Consider the following 18,758-nt stretch of genomic DNA (forward strand, 5'->3'; position numbering starts at 1 on the left):
CATACAAGGCAACAGCAACCTCAACACTTCTCCTACATTCTCAGTAAATCAGAATCATCTCAATTTTTTCTTCTGTGGTTGCGACATTCATCGTACACTTGCACGTCTGTTCCTCAATTGGTAGGTAGCTGTGCAGGCAATAAACACAGCGCAAGTATTGTAACGTTTAGAGCCGCTATTAGTTCTACGTCTGCATGATGAGCTCTGGTCGCAGTGTACTACCTGCTATGATACGTCGTAGTTCGCTACACGGCCCCGGTGGCGCATTGAATAGTCCCCTGTTCGATTTGTCGGAAGAAGAGAAGTTGTAAAATGCTGGCTTGTCCTACCGTGCCGGCCGCGGTGGTCTCGCGGTTCTAGGCGCGCAGTCCGGAACCGTGCGACTGCTACGGTCGCAGGTTCGAATCCTGCCTCGGGCATGGATGTGTGTGATGTCCTTAGGTTAGTTAGGTTTAAGTAGTTCTAAGTTCTAGGGGACTGATGACCACAGCAGTTGAGTCCCATAGTGCTCAGAGCCATTTTTTTTGTCCTACCGTCACTGTATGGGAGTGGGGTCCCACGTGCTATTGGATATCCAAGGCCACTGAGAAGCATGTCCTAAATTACTTTTGTGTACCCATTTCTATTCCTCCAATTACAGCGCCGTCTGTGGCGAAACGAAGAAAACGCTTCAGACAAAACGTATGTAGATTTTCCCGTAGAATCGTAATCTGCAATAAAAAAAAAATCTGGGGTTCTAACAGAAGATTTCAAAGTTGTCTCCCGCCAGCCACGGGCGGAATGGGGTGGCGGGTTGAGTGTGGTATTATTGGATATCCCCCTCAGAGACAAACAAATTAGAATTCTTCTTTTTCATCCGATTTGTAGTTTAAGAGATAGTTAAAATGAACTCCCTTTACATATACTGTAGCTATAGCACGGTTTAATATCGTCACTACAAGGCTAACGTTAAATAAATAATCTATAACAAATAAATAAATAAAATTCGCGAAAGTTTAATGTGTTTTGTGCCCATTCTAGAGAAGATATTTACGGTCCGTTCTCATTTGCGGAAAAGGAGATTACGTGAATCACATATCTGGAGATTTTGAAGATCTGGCTTTCTTCGCTACTGCGAGCACACGCCGAAAATTTCATTTCTCGATTGGACGGTGCCCAACCGTTGTAGCATCTGCATGTTAAACTACGACCTGCCTCACCGATGGATCAGGCGTACAGATCTCGTATTGGATTACTGGCATCCAACGCCGGTTCATGTCACAGTATGATGGGGCTTCTGAAAGAAAGATTCCTATGTGCCTCTTTCAATAGACTTTGGGAGGACTAGGACGCCGCACAGCAAGAGCAGCAACTCCCCGGACGTGATGTAGAAGTATGGGTGGAGGTCGTTTATCGTCTGCATGTTTGTCGTGCGCCCACTGGAGGATACACTGAATATTTGTGAATGCTATATGAAAACTACGGTTCTAAATGTAAGTATCCCTTGTTGTACGTGCATGAATGTTATAGAGACACCCTTGTAAAATCGTACTGATCTTCTGAAAATGAAAACTTCGTATTCTTAAACGTAAGTTAAATTTTAGGCCAGATTTCTATCTTTATTCTTGTAGAGGCTGTAGAATTCGGACGAATCTTGATATAACCCACGTACTGATAACCACGTATAGTGAAAAGATTCGGCACACGCTTAGTTATTGAACTCGATGCCGAGATACACGTGTGATATCGGGCACGCAGCACAGCACGGGTAAAGGCAACGGCCGGCAGCTATTTCTGCACGGCGCCAGCCCCTGCCGCCAACACTCCTTCCGCTCCTATTTACCCCTTTCCGCCCCTTCCTCCCTTCGAAATTTGATTATGTCACCCTTAGTTTGTGACAGCGACGTCCGCTAAAAGAGCCAGACGCAGAAGTTCCGGAAGCAAGAATTTTAGCTGGAAAGCAGAAGCAGAAATTGATTTACGATGGGGCTCTCGTAAGTCGAGTGTTTCATCAAATTATATCGCTTCGTGGAATTTCGGGTTCATTTTTAAGCTCTTGCGCATTTCCGATATCGTGTCTCTAAATAGAGTAGGAGTATCATACAGAACTTATATTTTCACCACAGAGGATACAATGTCTAATTTGTCAGCAAAGGCCAAGAATTCTAAATTATTGAAGTACTGGACGCGGATTATTCAACAGTATAACACTAACCAAAAAAGGAAATAAGCTCCGCTTTGAGCGACTGCCAACGTAGAGGTCATTAGAGACGGGGCATAATCTAGACTAGACAAGAATCGGATAGAAAATCGGCCATGTTCTTTTCACAGGAACCACGCTGGCACATTCCGTAGACGATTTAGGGAAACAGCAGAGAACTTATACCTCGATGACCGGACAGAATTTTGAACTCCCGTGCTCTCTGCAAGCGGGTTCAGAGTCTTAACATCCGTGCTACGTCGCTCATTAACAGCGAACTTTAATTACAAAGGTTGAACAGCAATTTAGAAAGGTTTTGTTCCAAAAATGTGTCCAACATGCGACATTAAAATAATGCTTCCGTGCGCGGACTTATAAACGTGTCTACACTTACAGTTCGGCCAAGGGTATGTACCCGGCGATACAGCGAAGCACTGTACGCCCTTGCACTGCGCTCCGTTGATGTGAAAGATTGAAAGCTAGTGGAGAATTCAACAAATATGAAAAATGCAGAAGTCGGAATTGTTGTCCGTCACGGAGAATGAATAAAGTTGTATAAGTAACGTTCTTCGATTGATGACACAGCCCTCGACCTATACCCCACCCCCATATTCCTACCCATGACTCCTTCCATCCAGTTGTTTATCCAGAGAGGATAATTATGCCCCACATAGACCACCTCCAGCAGAACTACATCCTCTCCAACATAAACATCTTCAGTGACTTACAGGGAGGTTATAATTAAAATTTCGCTACTTGGGAGCCTTCATGAAAGACGAGTGATCGTTGGACATTGAAACTTTGGGGAGACATTTCTAAGATCATGCGGAAGAGAAATAATGAATAAACCACTGAAGAAAAGACATTTTAATTTCCACCTAAGAGGGCTACAAACGTTGCTCTGTGTGACAGCCATCTGCATCCACGACAGCATGGAACCTCACTGGACCACTAGTGATCCCACTTCTCAACGGTGGACCATGTAATGTTCAGCTGTCGTGACACAGCACGTGCACTGCTTGAAGAACGCCCATCTCCAGCACTGTACACTATGGCAACAGCAACTTCTTCAACAATTTGTGTCGCAATTGGTCGTCGGCCTCTCGCAAGAGCATTTCCCATTCGCCAGTTAATTCGAATAAATGAATAAATTCACTCAAAAGTAGAATCTCACATGGAATTGATGGCATTTCCAACAGAGTACTAAAAGCTTCTTCTCAACAGACGAGTAAGATTCTCAGCCACATATGTAGTAGCTCACTGAAACAGGGCAGTTTTCCAGATAGACTGAAATATGTTGTTGTTAAACCATTGCATAAAGAAGGGGTTAAGTCTGATGCTAGCAACTATCGCTATCTTCTGCCACCTTTATCCAAAATTTTTGAAAAAGTAATGAAGTCAAGAGTAGCATCACATATTTCTAAACATGAAGTACTAACAAAATATCAGTCTGGTTTCCAGAAATGCTTTACAACAGAAAATGCTATATATGCTTTCCCTGATCAAATATTAAATGCTATGAATAGGTGAACATCACCCACTGGGATTTTTTGTGATCTCTCAAAGGCTTTTGAAAGTGTGAATCATGAAATTCTTCTAGATAAGCTTAAGTATTGTAGTATGAGTAGGACAGAGCACAAATGGTTTAATTCATATTTCACTGGAAGAATGCAGGAAGTTGAAATTAACAGATAGTCTGCAAAAATCAGCAGAGTCCTCCAACTGGAGAGATATTCAGAATGGAGTCCTACAGGGTTCAGTCTTGGGACCCTTATTGTTCGTATTATATATTAATGACTCTATAGTCATGAAGATGCATAGCTAGTTCTTTTTGAGCCGGCCGGTGTGGCCGAGCGGTTCTAGGCGCTTCAGTCTGGAACCGCGCGACCGCTGCGGTCGCAGGTTCGAATACTGCCTCGGGCATGGATGTGTGTGAGGTCCTTAGGTTTAAGTAGTTCTAAGTTCTAGGGGGCTGATGACCTCAAATGTTGAGTCCCATAATGCTATGAGCCATTTGAACCATCTAGTTCTTTTTGCTGATGCTACAAGTAACAAACAAGAATCGGCTAAGGAAATTGTAAATAATGCTTTTCAGAAAATTATTATGTGGTGCTCTGAAAATGGACTATCACTAAATTCTGAGAAAACACAGTATATGCAATCCTGTACAGTAAATGGCATAACACCATTGACAAATATAGACTAAATGAAAGTCTGTGGTTAAGGCAGAATATTCAAAATTTCTGGGAGTTTGCACTGATGAGAAATTGAATTGGAAGAGACACATTGATGATCTGCAGAAATGGTTAGGTTCAGCTACTTATGCTATTAGGGTCATTGTAAATTTTGGTGATAAACATATCAGTACATTGGTCTACTATACCTATTTTCATTCACTGCTTTCATATGGCTTCATATTTTGGGTAATTCATCATTAAGAGAAAAAGCATTCATTGCACAAAAGCGTGCAATCAAAATAACAGTTAGAGCCCACCCACGATCACCCTTGCAGACATTTATTTAAGGAACTCGGGATATTCACAGTACCTTCACAATACATATATTCACTTATGAAATTTATTATTAATAACCCACCCTAATTAAAAATAATAGTGTAGTGCATAGCTACAATACTAGAAATAAGAATGACCTTCACTATTCTGAGTCAAATCTGACTTTGGCACAGAAAAGGTGAATCATGCTGCCACAAAAATCTTTACGTCATTTGTCAAATAGCATTAAAAGTCTGACAGATAGTCAAATAACAGTTAAAAACAAATTAAAAGAATTTTTGAATGGCAACTCCTATGCAATATATGAATTTTTAGATTTGAAGTAGTAACTGTAAAAAAAGTTGTTACTTTAAATGTATAAAGAAAACTTACGTTAAACTGACATGTTCCACATCATTACTAAATGTATTCATGACCTAGGGAACAAGTATTAATGTAATGTAACTTAACTACTGCACAATAGTTCTCCATATCAACGGGCCCTGCCATTTTGATTTGGTCCTTCTAGTGGCGTGCTACGGTGTCGCAGCGCGGCAGTGTAAACCTGTACGAGAGTTATAGCCACGTACATGCAAACAAACCGAATGTTAACACATCAACTGTCAGTGCGTGAAATTTTCCGTAGGTCCTCATCCCATCAGTTGATGAGGTACAATTTCTCCAGCGTTTAAATATGAAATCACCCATGTTGACAGCGCGATATGTTTCCATTGTGTTTCTAGAGAAATTTAGTTTGTAGAACAGGTCACGGCCGATCTGTCCGATCAGAGGATTTCCTACGTTGCTTCTGAGCAAGGAATAATTAAATGGAAGAAAGTTGTATTTCGTTGTTTCCTTTTATGTGTCTGGTGAATAAATACATCTCTGCAAGAAAGTATAAAATAAGAAGATAGCAGCGTCTAAATTCACAAGGTATTTCGTGCCGAATTAATAACATGCGGAGACACTCGCAGATCGAGTTCTGCTGGGAGCCACCTGAGCAGGAAACCATGTTGTTGTTGTTGTAGTCTTCAGTCCTGAGACTGGTTTGATGCAGCTCTCCATGCTACTCTATCCTGTGCAAGCTTCTTCATCTCCCAGTACCTACTGCAACCTACATCCTTCTGAATCTGCTTAGTGTATTGATCTCTTGGTCTCCCTCTACGATTTTTACCCTCCACGCTGCCCTCCAATGCTAAATTTGTGATCCCTTGATGCCTCAAAACATGTCCTACCAACCGATCCCTTCTTCTAGTCAAGTTGTGCCACAAACTTCTCTTCTCCCCAATCCTATTCAATACCTCCTCATTAGTTACGTGATCTACCCACCTTATCTTCAGCATTCTTCTGTAGCACCACATTTCGAAAGCTTCTATTCTCTTCTTGTCCAAACTGGTTATCGTCCATGTTTCACTTCCATACATGGCTACACTCCATACAAATACTTTCAGAAACGACTTCCTGACACTTAAATCTATACTCGATGTTAACAAATTTCTCTTCTTCAGAAACGATTTCCTTGCCATTGCCAGTCTACATTTTATATCCTCTCTACTTCGACCATCATCAGTTATTTTACTCCCTAAATAGCAAAACTCCTTTACTACTTTAAGTGTCTCACTTCCTAATCTAATCCCCTCAGCGTCACCCGATTTAATTAGACTACATTCCATTATCCTCGTTTTGCTTTTGTTGATGTTCATCTTATATCCTCCTTTCAAGACACTGTCCATTCCATTCAACTGCTCTTCCAAGTCCTTTGCTGTCTCTGACAGAATTACAATGTCATCGGCGAACCTCAAAGTTTTTACTTCTTCTCCATGAATTTTAATACCTACTCCGAATTTTTCTTTTGTTTCCTTTACTGCTTGCTCAATATACAGATTGAATAACATCGGGGAGAGGCTACAACCCTGTCTCACTCCTTTCCCAACCACTGCTTCCCTTTCATGCCCCTCGACTCTTATAACTGCCATCTGGTTTCTGTACAAATTATAAATAGCCTTTCGCTCCCTGTATTTTACCCCTGCCACCTTCAGAATTTGAAAGAGAGTATTCCAGTTAACGTTGTCAAAAGCTTTCTCTAAGTCTACAAATGCTAGAAACGTAGGTTTGCCTTTTCTTAATCTTTCTTCTAAGATAAGTCGTAAGGTTAGTATTGCCTCACGTGTTCCAACATTTCTACGGAATCCAAACTGATCTTCCCCGAGGTCCGCTTCTACCAGTTTTTCCATTCGTCTATAAAGAATTCGCGTTAGTATTTTGCAGCTGTGACTTATTAAACTGATAGTTCGGTAATTTTCACATCTGTCAACACCTGCTTTCTTTGGTATTGGAATTATTATATTCTTCTTGAAGTCTGTGGGTATTTCGCCTGTCTCATACATCTTGCTCACCAGATGGTAGAGTTTTGTCATGACTGGCTCTCCCAAGGCCATCAGTAGTTCTAATGGAATGTTGTCTACTCCCGGGGCCTTGTTTCGACTCAGGTCTTTCAGTGCTCTGTGAAACTCTTCACGCAGTATCGTATCTCCCATTTCATTCCCTTTTGCCTGCTTAACGTAAAACAAGTATCCAGAAGCTGTCGAAATTATTCTTGACCAAAGGTAAAAAGAAAACGCGAAAAGCTGCAAGAAAAGACACGGAATACCAATGCAACACGTGAAAATCACCATGTGGAAAGAACCGTGTTTCAGAATACGTCAGACAAATAATATACTATGGGTAAATTAATGTGTAACATTTCTAGTTAAAATTTCAGGATGTTAATTTTCAGTTATTGAAAGTAGAACAGTAGATTGTTAGAACTGCAGTGGTTATCAAAAATGTTTTTGACATTTGTAAACTTTCATAGATTTTGCAAAACCTAAATTCCTTAAAAATATAAACATTCAAAGAAGCTTGTAATATGTAATCCTGGAAAAGACATTTCATGCTCTCACGAAAGGTATCACAGTTAAATGATGGCTACTTTTTACATAAAAAATATTGAAAATCCAAATAAATGTTAGCATTCGAAGAAAGTGTACGGTTTATACGGCTGGCAGCCAAAGTGTCAATTACGTAACTTCATTTATTCCGAGGTGGTGATTAAAGCTTTATAACGAAACTAGCTGTTAGCCACGTCTGCGCTCACATGTCAGTAGTTTTGTTACGGTGAGCAAGTAAGGTGCTGTGCGCGCAATAATGTCAGCTGCCCTCACGTGCCTGCCTGTTCCGGTACGCACAGCTAGTGAAGTATGCTCCCCCTCACCATCTCCCCCCCCCCCCCCTCTCCCCGCCAGTCACTGCCACGCGCTGTGTGCAGAGGGGCGTGGGCAGGAGCGCGCATCTACACATTGTAACTATACGTCATACAACGCGCACATTATACGATAAATTTAATAATTTTTACCAGAGTTTATGCTTACTGATGTAGAAAATGATGTTCCAACCCCTACTTCACACTCCTAGTCTTTTTTCCTATGTTCTTCCTCAGGGTACAAGCTATCTCCGTAACAAATTCCAGCGAAATCGGTTCGGCAGTTTAGTCGTGAAAACGTAACAGACGGAGTTATTTTCGCATTTGCGAGGACTATTCGGAAAGTAAGGTCCGATCGTTCGCGAAATGGAAATCACAGTGAAAATCAAAGATGTTTTATTTGCAACAGTTAGCTACACCTTCCTGCTACATCTCTACATAGCCGCCGCGCCGACTGAGGTATTTGTCGTAGCATTGTGCCAACTTCACACTACCCTGATCTACAGCTTGTTGTTTGTGCCAAAATGTTGTCTTGGTAGAGAACAGAGATGAAAATCAGACAGAGCTGAGCCCGGGCTGTACGGTGGGTGATTAAACACTTCCCATCGAAAACGCTGCAAGAGCGTCCTCATTGCAGCGGGCGGCCGAGAATTGTCACGAAGAAGGAAATGCGCGACAGTTACGCTGTTTCAGCTGCATGAAATCAGGAGAAGTCTCTGACAGGCACTCTTACTTGGCGGGAGACACTATTCTCCCGGCATCTTTACGTGCTCTCTGCGCGCTCGGAACTGGAAACAGCGAGGTGATGCGACCGACGGGCATACTACAGACACCGTCCTACACATCTATACAGAGTTTCATGGGATTTTCTCTGTGGTTTCCACTTCGTGACCGATCGTACCTTACTTTATGAATAGCCCTCGTAATATTAGTATGGATTATATTCATTGAGGACTCTATGAGCATTATATTCATTACTTCGAACCTTATTACGTGGAACATATCAATCAATAAAAGCATTTTCACAAATATGATACAGTGAAAAACTCCGCCATAGCCGGTCCCAAGCCCGGTTGAAAAAGAAGGAGGGGGAGGAGTAGCACCTCGTAAAAAAAAAAAAAAAACTTTGGTTCACCTGGTCCGGGTGATAGTACCTCGTGATGGCCCCTTGCCAGGGATACGGTGAAGACGTCAACGGCAGTGAAGACGAAGATGAAGTTCATCAGTATGGCGGAACTGGCGGAAGAGGCAACCTTGCTTTTTGGGATACTATAAAAGCTATCGTCCAAGGTTATTTGGACAAAGGGCACGACGGTTCCACAAGTTAGTGGCGGTACTCAAACAGTGTCTGTTCCACATGTTAGTGGCGGCTGATCTATAACACTCTGAAGTGGAACTCTGAGCTCAACCACACTGAAATCTCAGTTTCAGTCACAAACCCAGTCCAAATAAATCAACATGGACACAGCACCTTCAAAGACAAATTACCCCCGTGGGTCAAATCCCACGGTTGAAAAACCGCAATTGGTCTATTCGGATTCTGGAGAGACCACAGAAGTGTGCATGGAGGTAAATCGGAGTGCTTCAAAACCCCGTAATAACAAAATCAAACCAAAATCGAGAATTCTGCTAACGACATTTAATGCAAATTCTCTCTTAAAAATGGGAAAACTAAAAAAAACGTCCTGGACAAATCCAGAGAACGTAAAATCAAAATTATCGCATTTCAGGAATCACGATATACAGATGAAAATCCTTTGGATTCAGAAGGATACAGGATATACACAGGAAAACCTGGAAAACGAGCAATGGCAAATTGTCCACAATTTGGAATTGGATTTACAGTAGATACATCAATACTTGATTCAGTCACGACTTTCAAATCTTACTCGGGTCGGCATTCCACGATGACAACAAAATCAGCTAACAAGATATACACTCTAATCAACGGACATGCACCAGCTAACATCACTAACAAAAACAAAGTAGAAGAAGCAGAAGAATTCTGGAACCAATTAGATAATATTCTCCAAAAAATTCCAAATAACCAAGTCAAAATTCTTATGGGCGATTTCAATAGACAAAATGGTAGAGAAAAGAAATATCGATATTGGGTAGGTAAATGGTCAGAACATACACAGACCATCCGGAATGAGACTCATTGAAATCTGCAAAAAACACAACCTATTTTTCAAATCGACATTTTTCAAGAAAAGATCCTCGTAAACCAAAACTTGGATCTCTCATAATTCATTACTAGGTGAATATCAGTTGGATCATGTAAAGATCTCCAGCATTAATTCAGTAGAAATAATGAATCAAAGTCCTTAACGGACTAGACCTAGATTCCGACCATTACCGAACAAAATTCTCCATAGATGTCATCCCAGAAAAAAGAAAATTCAATAAGAAATCTCCACACCGTAAATATGATGTACAAAAGATAAATGGTAATGAACAATTTACAAAAGAAACACAAAATTTAAAACCACAAAATTGACAAAAACTGCAATCAGGACTTTTAAAAGTAGCTGAAACTGTAGCACCGAAAACAATAACACGTAAACACCCATGGTGGACAGATGAATGTGACCAACTGATAAATCTCAGACAACAGGAGTGGCAAAATTGGTTGAAGACCATGTAAGATCTCAAAGCGCCGGCCAGTGTGGCCGAGCGGTTCTAGGCGCTTCAGTCTGGAACCGCGCAACCGCTGCGGTCGCAGGTTCGAATCCTGCTTCGGGCATGGATGCGTATGATGTCTTTAGGTTAGTTAGGTTTAAGTAGTTCTAAGTTCTAGGGGACTTACGACCTCAGATGTTAAGTCCCATAGTGCTCAGAGCCATTTGAGCCAAGATCTCACAGATACCAGGAAAACAGTCACAAAAGCAATACGAACAATCCGTAAACAACACGAAGACAAAAAATTGCAAGACATGGAACATGATTTCAAGAAAAACAATTTCCGAAATTTCTACAGAGTATTCAAACAAAAATTAACGAAGTACTCTCCCCCATCACTCCAATCCAAGAATGAACATGGGGAAATTGCCCATACCAACACCGAAAACTGTGAAATTCTTGCAAAATACTTTTCTAAATTACTGAATTGTGGAAAGACTGCAAAAAAGTTCCACCATACACAACGAAACCCAGAGTCAAAGCCACCAAGTTTACAGGAGATTAAAGAGATAATTCAGTCACTGAAAAATAACAAAGCGTCAGGAGAAGACCAGATCATAGCAGAAGTATGGAAAAATGCAGGAGAAAATCTTACTGCAAAACTCAAAGAAATTATAGATGAAATCTGGAAAACTGAAAATATCCCCACAGATTGGAAGACAGCAATCATACGTCCTCTGTACAAAAAAGGAAGTAAAACAGACCCCAACAACTATCGTGGTATCTCTTTATTATAAATAACATATTCTACACAATTCTGTCTAAAGCCCTACTAAATCGAGCAGAACCTCAGCTGGATTCAAAACTAGGCGAATACCGAGGTAGATTCAGAAAAAGTCGATCATGCGTAGAACAAATCCTTAACTTGAAAAACTCGATGAAATATTTGCATAATAGTTGAAAACAAAAGTTATGTCATCACGCTTGTCGACTTTAAATAAGTATATGACAGTATAGACCGAGAATCCCTTTTTGAAGTATTAGCAGAATTTGGGCTATATCAAGAGACAACAAACATCATAAAAGAAACACTCGCGGAGACCAAATCTAAACAAAAATTTATGGGAGAATTGAGCACAGAATTTGAAATAGACACAGGAGTACGACAAGGGGATGGACTGTCCCCAGTGCTCTTCAATTGTGCTCTTGAAAAAGTTGTTCGAGAATGGGGAAAAGCAGGTGCACCAACACAAAGACTGGGACTAAAACGTAAGGGCATAGAATTAGACTGTTTAGCATTTGGTGACGACGTGGCACTGATCGCCCAAGACATTACCGATCCACAGAAACAGCTAGAATTATTACAAGAGCAGGCAGCAAAAATAGGACTAGAAATTTCATTTGAAAAAACAAAATGTATGACTGACATCAAAGATGCACCTTCTGATCTCAAAATTGGTAATAACTACATCTCTCGAGTAAAAGAATTTAAATATTTAGGTGAATGGACTGAAGAAAATTGTAATTAAAATAAATCTGTCAGATCAAGAGTCCAAAAGATGGAGACGGCGTTTCAGTTAGCAAAAAATGTTTAATACAAAAAAAAGTCTCGTGGAACTGCAAAATACGACACTACACAACAGTAATTAAACCCGAAGCTCTCTACGCATCTGAGACACTAAATCTTCAACACACAACACTAAAAGGGGAATTAGAAGTGAAAGAACGTAAAATAATGAGGAAAATGCTATGACCAAGAACTAAAGATGGTGCACATTATCCAAGACCCAATGCAGAAATATATAAAAATATCTTTAAAAGAACAGACACAATGCGCATGAGAAGAATCCAATTCATGGGGCATTTAGAAAGAATGGAGTCAAACAGGTTAACGCACAAAATCCATACATTTTTAAAGAACAAAACTACAAGACCGAACTGGTACAAACAGACGGAAAAAGACCTGAGAGAATTAGGGTCTACAAATCTACATGACAGAATTGAAATCAGAAAAGTCACAAACACAAGGTATTTTGAGGAAGAAGAGAGAAAAACTAGCCGACATCGTGGTCTGCCCAACGAAAACTAGCCCATTCGTTGCGTATGAAGGAGAACTGGGCGAAAAGGGAGGCCAACAAATGTTGATTACGCGTGGTCCTAAGTGATCCATCCGCGAAGACAAAAGAATAAATACAGTCCAAACGTGAAAAAGTAAACATCTATTTCAAAGAGTAAAGACGTTGCCCGATGTCACGTTAGGACTTTAAATTACGATGTATTTCTTTTTTCGTGATCAGATTTTGTTGAAGTAAAAAGCCCATACGTCGCCACGAGGCCTATGAAAACCTCACAGCAATTCGTCTAGTAGTTTTCGAGATTAGCGGTTTTACAATTTTATTATCAGTATACTGAAAGAGACTGAAATTATGCGGAGACTTAAGCTATACCGGCAGCACACCCTTAACAAGCAGGTGGAGTTAAGATATTAAATTATATTGTCGATCTCCGATTTCCTTTCATGGTCATAACGGAATATTTGTTCGACTGCTCGGTTGCTGATCCTAGGCTTGTTGTTATATTCTCTCGCTTCTGGTATATTTGGTTTTAACCATTTTACGCGGAAGTATTTTATAGTTAATACGGTTGTCATGTGTGACGTGAGCCTCAGTCATTTCCAAGAAAAAGTTTGAAAGTTTCCCCGGTAAGTGTACGGTGGCACTAGTGCCCTCTGCGACATACACGATAACATAGACTAGCAGTGTGGTCCTGCACGGCTAGTGAGTTTTCTTAACCACGGGCTTTCAATGCTGCTACCTGGGTCTTTTTGCCTTTTCTAGTTTCCTTATTTTGCTCTTTCCATTATAGATGAACTCACTTTTAACACGTCAGTTTTCCAACTGGTCAATTTGAACTACGACGCCCTGCTCGTTGCGGGTAAAAGTACGAGGGCTATCCACAAAGTACATTACGTTTTGGAATTAAAAATAAATAAATTATTGGAAATTTTTTTTATTATATACAGATGAAAGCCACACTTAAATACTTCTTTTCTACATAGTCGCCGTTTAAATTAAGGCACTTATCGCAGCGATGGACGAGCTTGGAAATTCCTTCGTCGTAAAATTCGGCCGCCTGCGCCTTCAACCACGTGGTTACCTCTTCTTGAAGCTGTGCGTCGTCATCAAAACGCTGCATAGCCAACCACTTCTTCATTGCTGGGAATATGTGGAAGTCGCTCGGTGCCAGGTCGGGATTGTACGGCGGATGAGGAAACAACTCCCACTTAAAAGATTCGAGAACTTCACGAGTGGCATTTGCCGTGTGGGCCCGGGCGTTGTCGTGAATCAGCAAGATCTTTGAGCCCAACTTTCCCCTGCGGTTGTTTTGTATTGCTCTTCTGAGGTTGTGCAGAGTTTGGCAATACCTTTGAGAGTTTATTGTAGTGCCTCTTTCCAGGAAATCCACAAAAATCACACCTTTTCTGTCCCAAAAGAAGAGGTAACCACGTGGTTGAAGGCGCAGGCGGCCGAATTTTACGACGAAGGAATTTCCAAGCTCGTCTATTAAGTGCCTTAATTTAAATGGCAACTATGTAGAAAAGTAGTATGTAAGTGTGGCTTTCATCTGTATATAATAAAAAATATTCCAATACTTTATTTATTTTTAATTCTAAAACGTAATGTACTTTGTGGATAGCCCTCGTATTTCATTCTGTGAAGGTCGAGTCGGCCTCCTTCCCGTACCAGGAAATGTTTTGCTGACATGTGAAATCAAACAATGGAAACTCCAGGTAGGAATATCAGCAATGCAGGAAGAGATAGATTGCTACTTACCGTAAAGATGACACGTTAAGTGTGCGGAAAGCTTTCGGCCACAGCCTTCGTCAGCAAAAGAGGAACAGACACCACTCGTTCACACAAGCAAGCACACCTCACGCACACACGACCGCCACCTCCAGTAGCTCGCGGCAGAATGCATTTCGTAATGGTTGTCATAAAGCATAGATTATTAGGATACTTATCCGTTTTACTTTTTTTAAAAAAATTAATGTCGATTGTGTGTTTCGTCACGTATATGTACACGAGAAGATGTGATTTGACACCTGTTCCTGTAAAAGTTGATATACAGCTGAAAGCGGTTTATTTGAGGAACACGGATTACTTTAGCTGCGGCGCCTTACCACGCCTGGGCTTCTTCTCGGTGAGGATGAAGAGCTGAGAGAAGATGGCGACGCTGGGGCAGCAGTGTGAGCAGCACTGGGTGGGCGCGGCGCGCGGCCGCGGCTGTGCGGGCCCGCACGCAGAGCCCGGCGCCGCCGCAGCCACTGCCGTCGCCGCCGCAGCCACTGCCGGCCCCGCCGCTCCCTGCGGCGCGGCCACCACCACGGCTGCTGCCGCTGCGGCTGCTGCCGAGCCGGCGCCCGCTTTGGCCGCGGGCTCGAACAGCGCCAGGTCCAGCCCGTCCAGGTCGCTGGAGCACGAGTCGCTGAACGGCTCGAACTCGACGGACGCGCACTCGTCCTCGTCGTCGTCCTCGTCGTCGTCGTCGTCGCCCGCGTCGTCGCGCCACGAGCCGCCGCTCGCCATCGCCTACCGTCACACGCCACACCTCACACACTCGTCCCGCACGCTCACGTCTTCCCAAATGTAGCTGCGTGGCCGTCACTAAAACGCTCTCCCCTAATAGTATTGAGTTGTCTCGAATCTAAGACAAGCCTGATCGATCCATTTTTCTTCTCAACAATTTGTAATGGATTGTTGTATGAGCTTACTGCAGGCTCAATAATGCCCTCGTCAAGCATAGATTGTATTTCTAACACGGTCCCTATAATGTGCCGGAATTACGTATGGTCTAACACAAAATTTAGTATGCTCAAGAACACGAAATTGGTATTGAAATCCCTCGATTGTTCCTGTTTTGTGGGTAAAACTGTGGAATGTACTCGTAAAATCTCGAAAAGGTTCAGCCTATCAGTGTCATTACAATTCTCAATTGCTCGAATTTTATTCTGAATTAACTCATTAGTATGAAATACGCCGACGATATCATCCCTCTCAATACTTGCAGAGTGGTTGTTAGTGTCAAGTTCCGTCGAAAATTCCGAACTGTTGTCTAACAGAAGGTTAAGCCGATTTATTTCCTCGTCACGGTTTGAGACCCAATCTTCAAATTTCAAAGCTGTTGACTTACCTTCTTTCTCTACACTTATTTCAGCATCGTGAAAGTTTTAAGATTGCTTTGTATTCATTCAAAAAGTCTACTCCCAATATAATTTCCGTCGACAGTAACGAAACAACAAGAAAGTTCATAGAGAAGCTGTGGCTTTGACAAAGGAATTCTAAGTTGGTTTGTTCACGGACATCTACACTCTTTCCAAAAACTGCACCTTGTAATTTAATCTTACGTAAAGGAAGTGTGGGGCAATCGTTCGATTTGTTGCATTTGCTAAAAGCTGTTTCATTAATTACTGAAATGGGACTGCCAGAGTCAACTACTGCCGTAAATTTTATGTCATTTACTGTAATGTGAATTACAGCATATGCAATGTTATTCTGTTTTACGTCGTGTTCCTGGAGTAAGATGTCCCTAATGTCTTCCATTTTTATGTAATTACTGCGTCGTCAGTTTCATAATTATGTATTGTGGCTGCCAGCGGTGAAAGTCATTGCCTACTGTCTCTTTGTTGGCGCGCATCGTTCTTGGGATTACTTTTCTGTCTGCCCATTTCCATTCGTGTTTCGAAGGTAAACAGATGTGCGTGTAAATACGCGAATTTATCCACTAGTATTCAAATACAATATTAGCGCAAATCGCTGGAAATGTGTCGACGGAAAAAATCTCAACTCCGAGGAGGGTTCAAATGGCTCTGAGCACTATGGTACTTAACTTCTGAGTTCATCAGTCCCCTAGAACTTAGACCTACTTAAACCTAACTAACTTAGGGACATCACACACATCCGTGCCCGACGCAGTATTCGAACCTGCGACCGTAGCGGTCGCGCGGTTTCAGACTGTAGCGCCTAGAACCGCTCGGCCACTCCGGCCGGCACCGAGGAGGGGTTATGCGACGTAAACGAAAGTTGGTAGCCTTGTTTCTAAACCTGAAACACGATAGCTATTCAAATTTCGCTCCAGTGGCACGAGAATGACGCTAGTACGCCACTACGAGCAGGCAAGGTTTGCTATAATTACACACTGTAACGGTCGAGAGCGTGAGGTACCTTCGAGACTGGACGTAGTGAGTTGATGTTAGACAAGAATGCTTTAACGCGACAAAGGCGCCATTATCGACACCTCACTGAGTTTCAACGAGGTCGTGTAGAAGTCCTACGAGAAGCTGGATGATCCTTCTGCGATACTGCAGAAAGACTCACCAGGAATGTAGCGCACTGTACGCGACTGCTGGCAGCGGTAGTCACGATAACGTACGGACGCAAGGAGGACAGCCACGTGGCACTCTCCAGAGGGAAGAACATCGCGTTTGGCATTGGTTCTGGCGTATCGTACTGCATCCGCAGCAGCAGTCTGAGCACCAGTTGGCAGCACAGTGACACAACCAACTGTTACCAATCGATTACTTCGAGGACTGCTCCGAGCCAGACGTCCTGTAGCGTGCATTCCACTGACCCAAAACTACCACCATTTGGTACTTCAGTGGTGTGAAGCGAGAGATCAATGGAGAGCAGGGTGGAGGTCTGTTGCGTTTTCTGATGAAAGCTGGTTGTCTGTGTCTGATCTAGAGTTATAGCCTGGGGTGCGATTTCCCACGCGCCCTCACTGAAAAGTTGTACCTCGATCTGGTGGTTCGATTTGCTCTGGTGACATGCACGAACAGGAGTCCAGGGCCTGTTTTCCAATAGGACAACGCTCGTTTGTATGCTTTCATTCAACAATCTGAGGGCGACATCGGTTATTATTTTACCACCGTGTCATATTTGCAAGGGCTTATCTCGCGCTCACATTAATCTGTGATCTTACAATGTTAATTACTTAAATATTTTAGCTAGACGAATGTATTCCCGTAACTACTTTAAATATTTTATGGTGTCATTTTTTCTTTTCCGACAGTGAGTACTAAGTGTGTAAAAACGCATGAGTAACCACTCTGAGCAACCTCATGTCATGACAACACAAAGTAAACTTAAGGAAAAGCAGATGTCAGGTTGAGGTGCACTGGGAAATTCGTAAGGAAATGTAACTAATCCACAAAAGAAGTGTCTCACAAAACACATGTTCGACTGTTTTAGTACTGTCCATCATTTGTTTCTCCGTGTTTGAAGAGCGCTGCTGCTCCACAACTGTGTACTGAATTTATATGTATCCGTCGTTTTATTCCATAAATCGGTTTTTGAACCTTTTCAGCTTTATCTTCAGATCGTTTCTGTTCAAAAAACGGTTCAAATGGCTCTGAGCAGTATGGGACTTAACTTCTGAGGTCATCAGTCCCCTAGAACTTAGAACTACTTAAACCTAACAAACTTAAGAACATCACACACATCCGTGCCTGCGGCAGGATTCGAACCTGCGACCGTAGTGGTCGCGCGGTTCCAGGCTGTAGCGTCTAGAACCGCTCGGCCACGCCGGCCAGCCAGATTGTTTCTGTAGGTTACATCATTATTTCTAGCATAATGGTGGGTGCTGCCTCTGTGACAAGAAGATGGAACACGCTTTACTGTATCGCCATGACTATTGTTTATATGTCGATATGGGTGTAAATTTCGTTTCTTACTTGCTGCGACAGTACGGGCGGCTGGAAGCAGACAGACACTAACGAAAATAAGCCGCCCATACTGTCGCACTAAATAAAAAACTAACTTTACATCCATATCGACAGATAATCAATAGACACTGCGATACATTAAAGTGTGTTCCATCTTCTTGTCACAGAGCCAGCGCCCAGCATTATGCTAGACATAATGATGTAACCTACAGAAACCATCTGACGATGAACCTGAAAATGTTCGAAAACTGGGTGATGGAATAAAACATAATTATTCAAAAAAGTGACTGGTTGCAGTTTTATGTAACTTATTTACATTCAATTAACAGTCACGGGCTCTAAAATATCTGTAATGGAAAATCTCAATCTGATACACAGGGTGTTACAAAAAGGTACGGCCAAACTTTCGGGAAACATTCCTCACACACAAATAAAGAAAAGATGTTATGTGGACATGTGTCCGGAAACGCTTAATTTCCATGTTAGAGCTCATTTTAGTTTCGT

At 42.1% G+C, this 18,758-nt stretch overlaps 1 protein-coding gene across 1 annotated transcript in view; it reads right to left on the reverse strand.

The window, feature by feature from the left end:
- Positions 1-15,120, reverse strand: part of LOC126249101 (uncharacterized) — a 217,804-nt gene extending 202,684 nt beyond the window's left edge. The window contains exons 1-2 of the mRNA XM_049950752.1: positions 14,935-15,120; positions 14,715-14,817 (exon numbers count right to left, since the gene is read on the reverse strand). Coding sequence (XP_049806709.1) covers positions 14,715-14,817; positions 14,935-15,120 — 289 coding nt within the window. The remainder of the gene's footprint in view (positions 1-14,714; positions 14,818-14,934) is intronic.
- Between the last annotated feature and the right edge of the window lie 3,638 nt (positions 15,121-18,758).

This window comes from Schistocerca nitens, chromosome 3 (genome assembly GCF_023898315.1).
Source record: "Schistocerca nitens isolate TAMUIC-IGC-003100 chromosome 3, iqSchNite1.1, whole genome shotgun sequence".
NCBI classification, from domain to species: Eukaryota; Metazoa; Arthropoda; class Insecta; order Orthoptera; family Acrididae; genus Schistocerca; species Schistocerca nitens.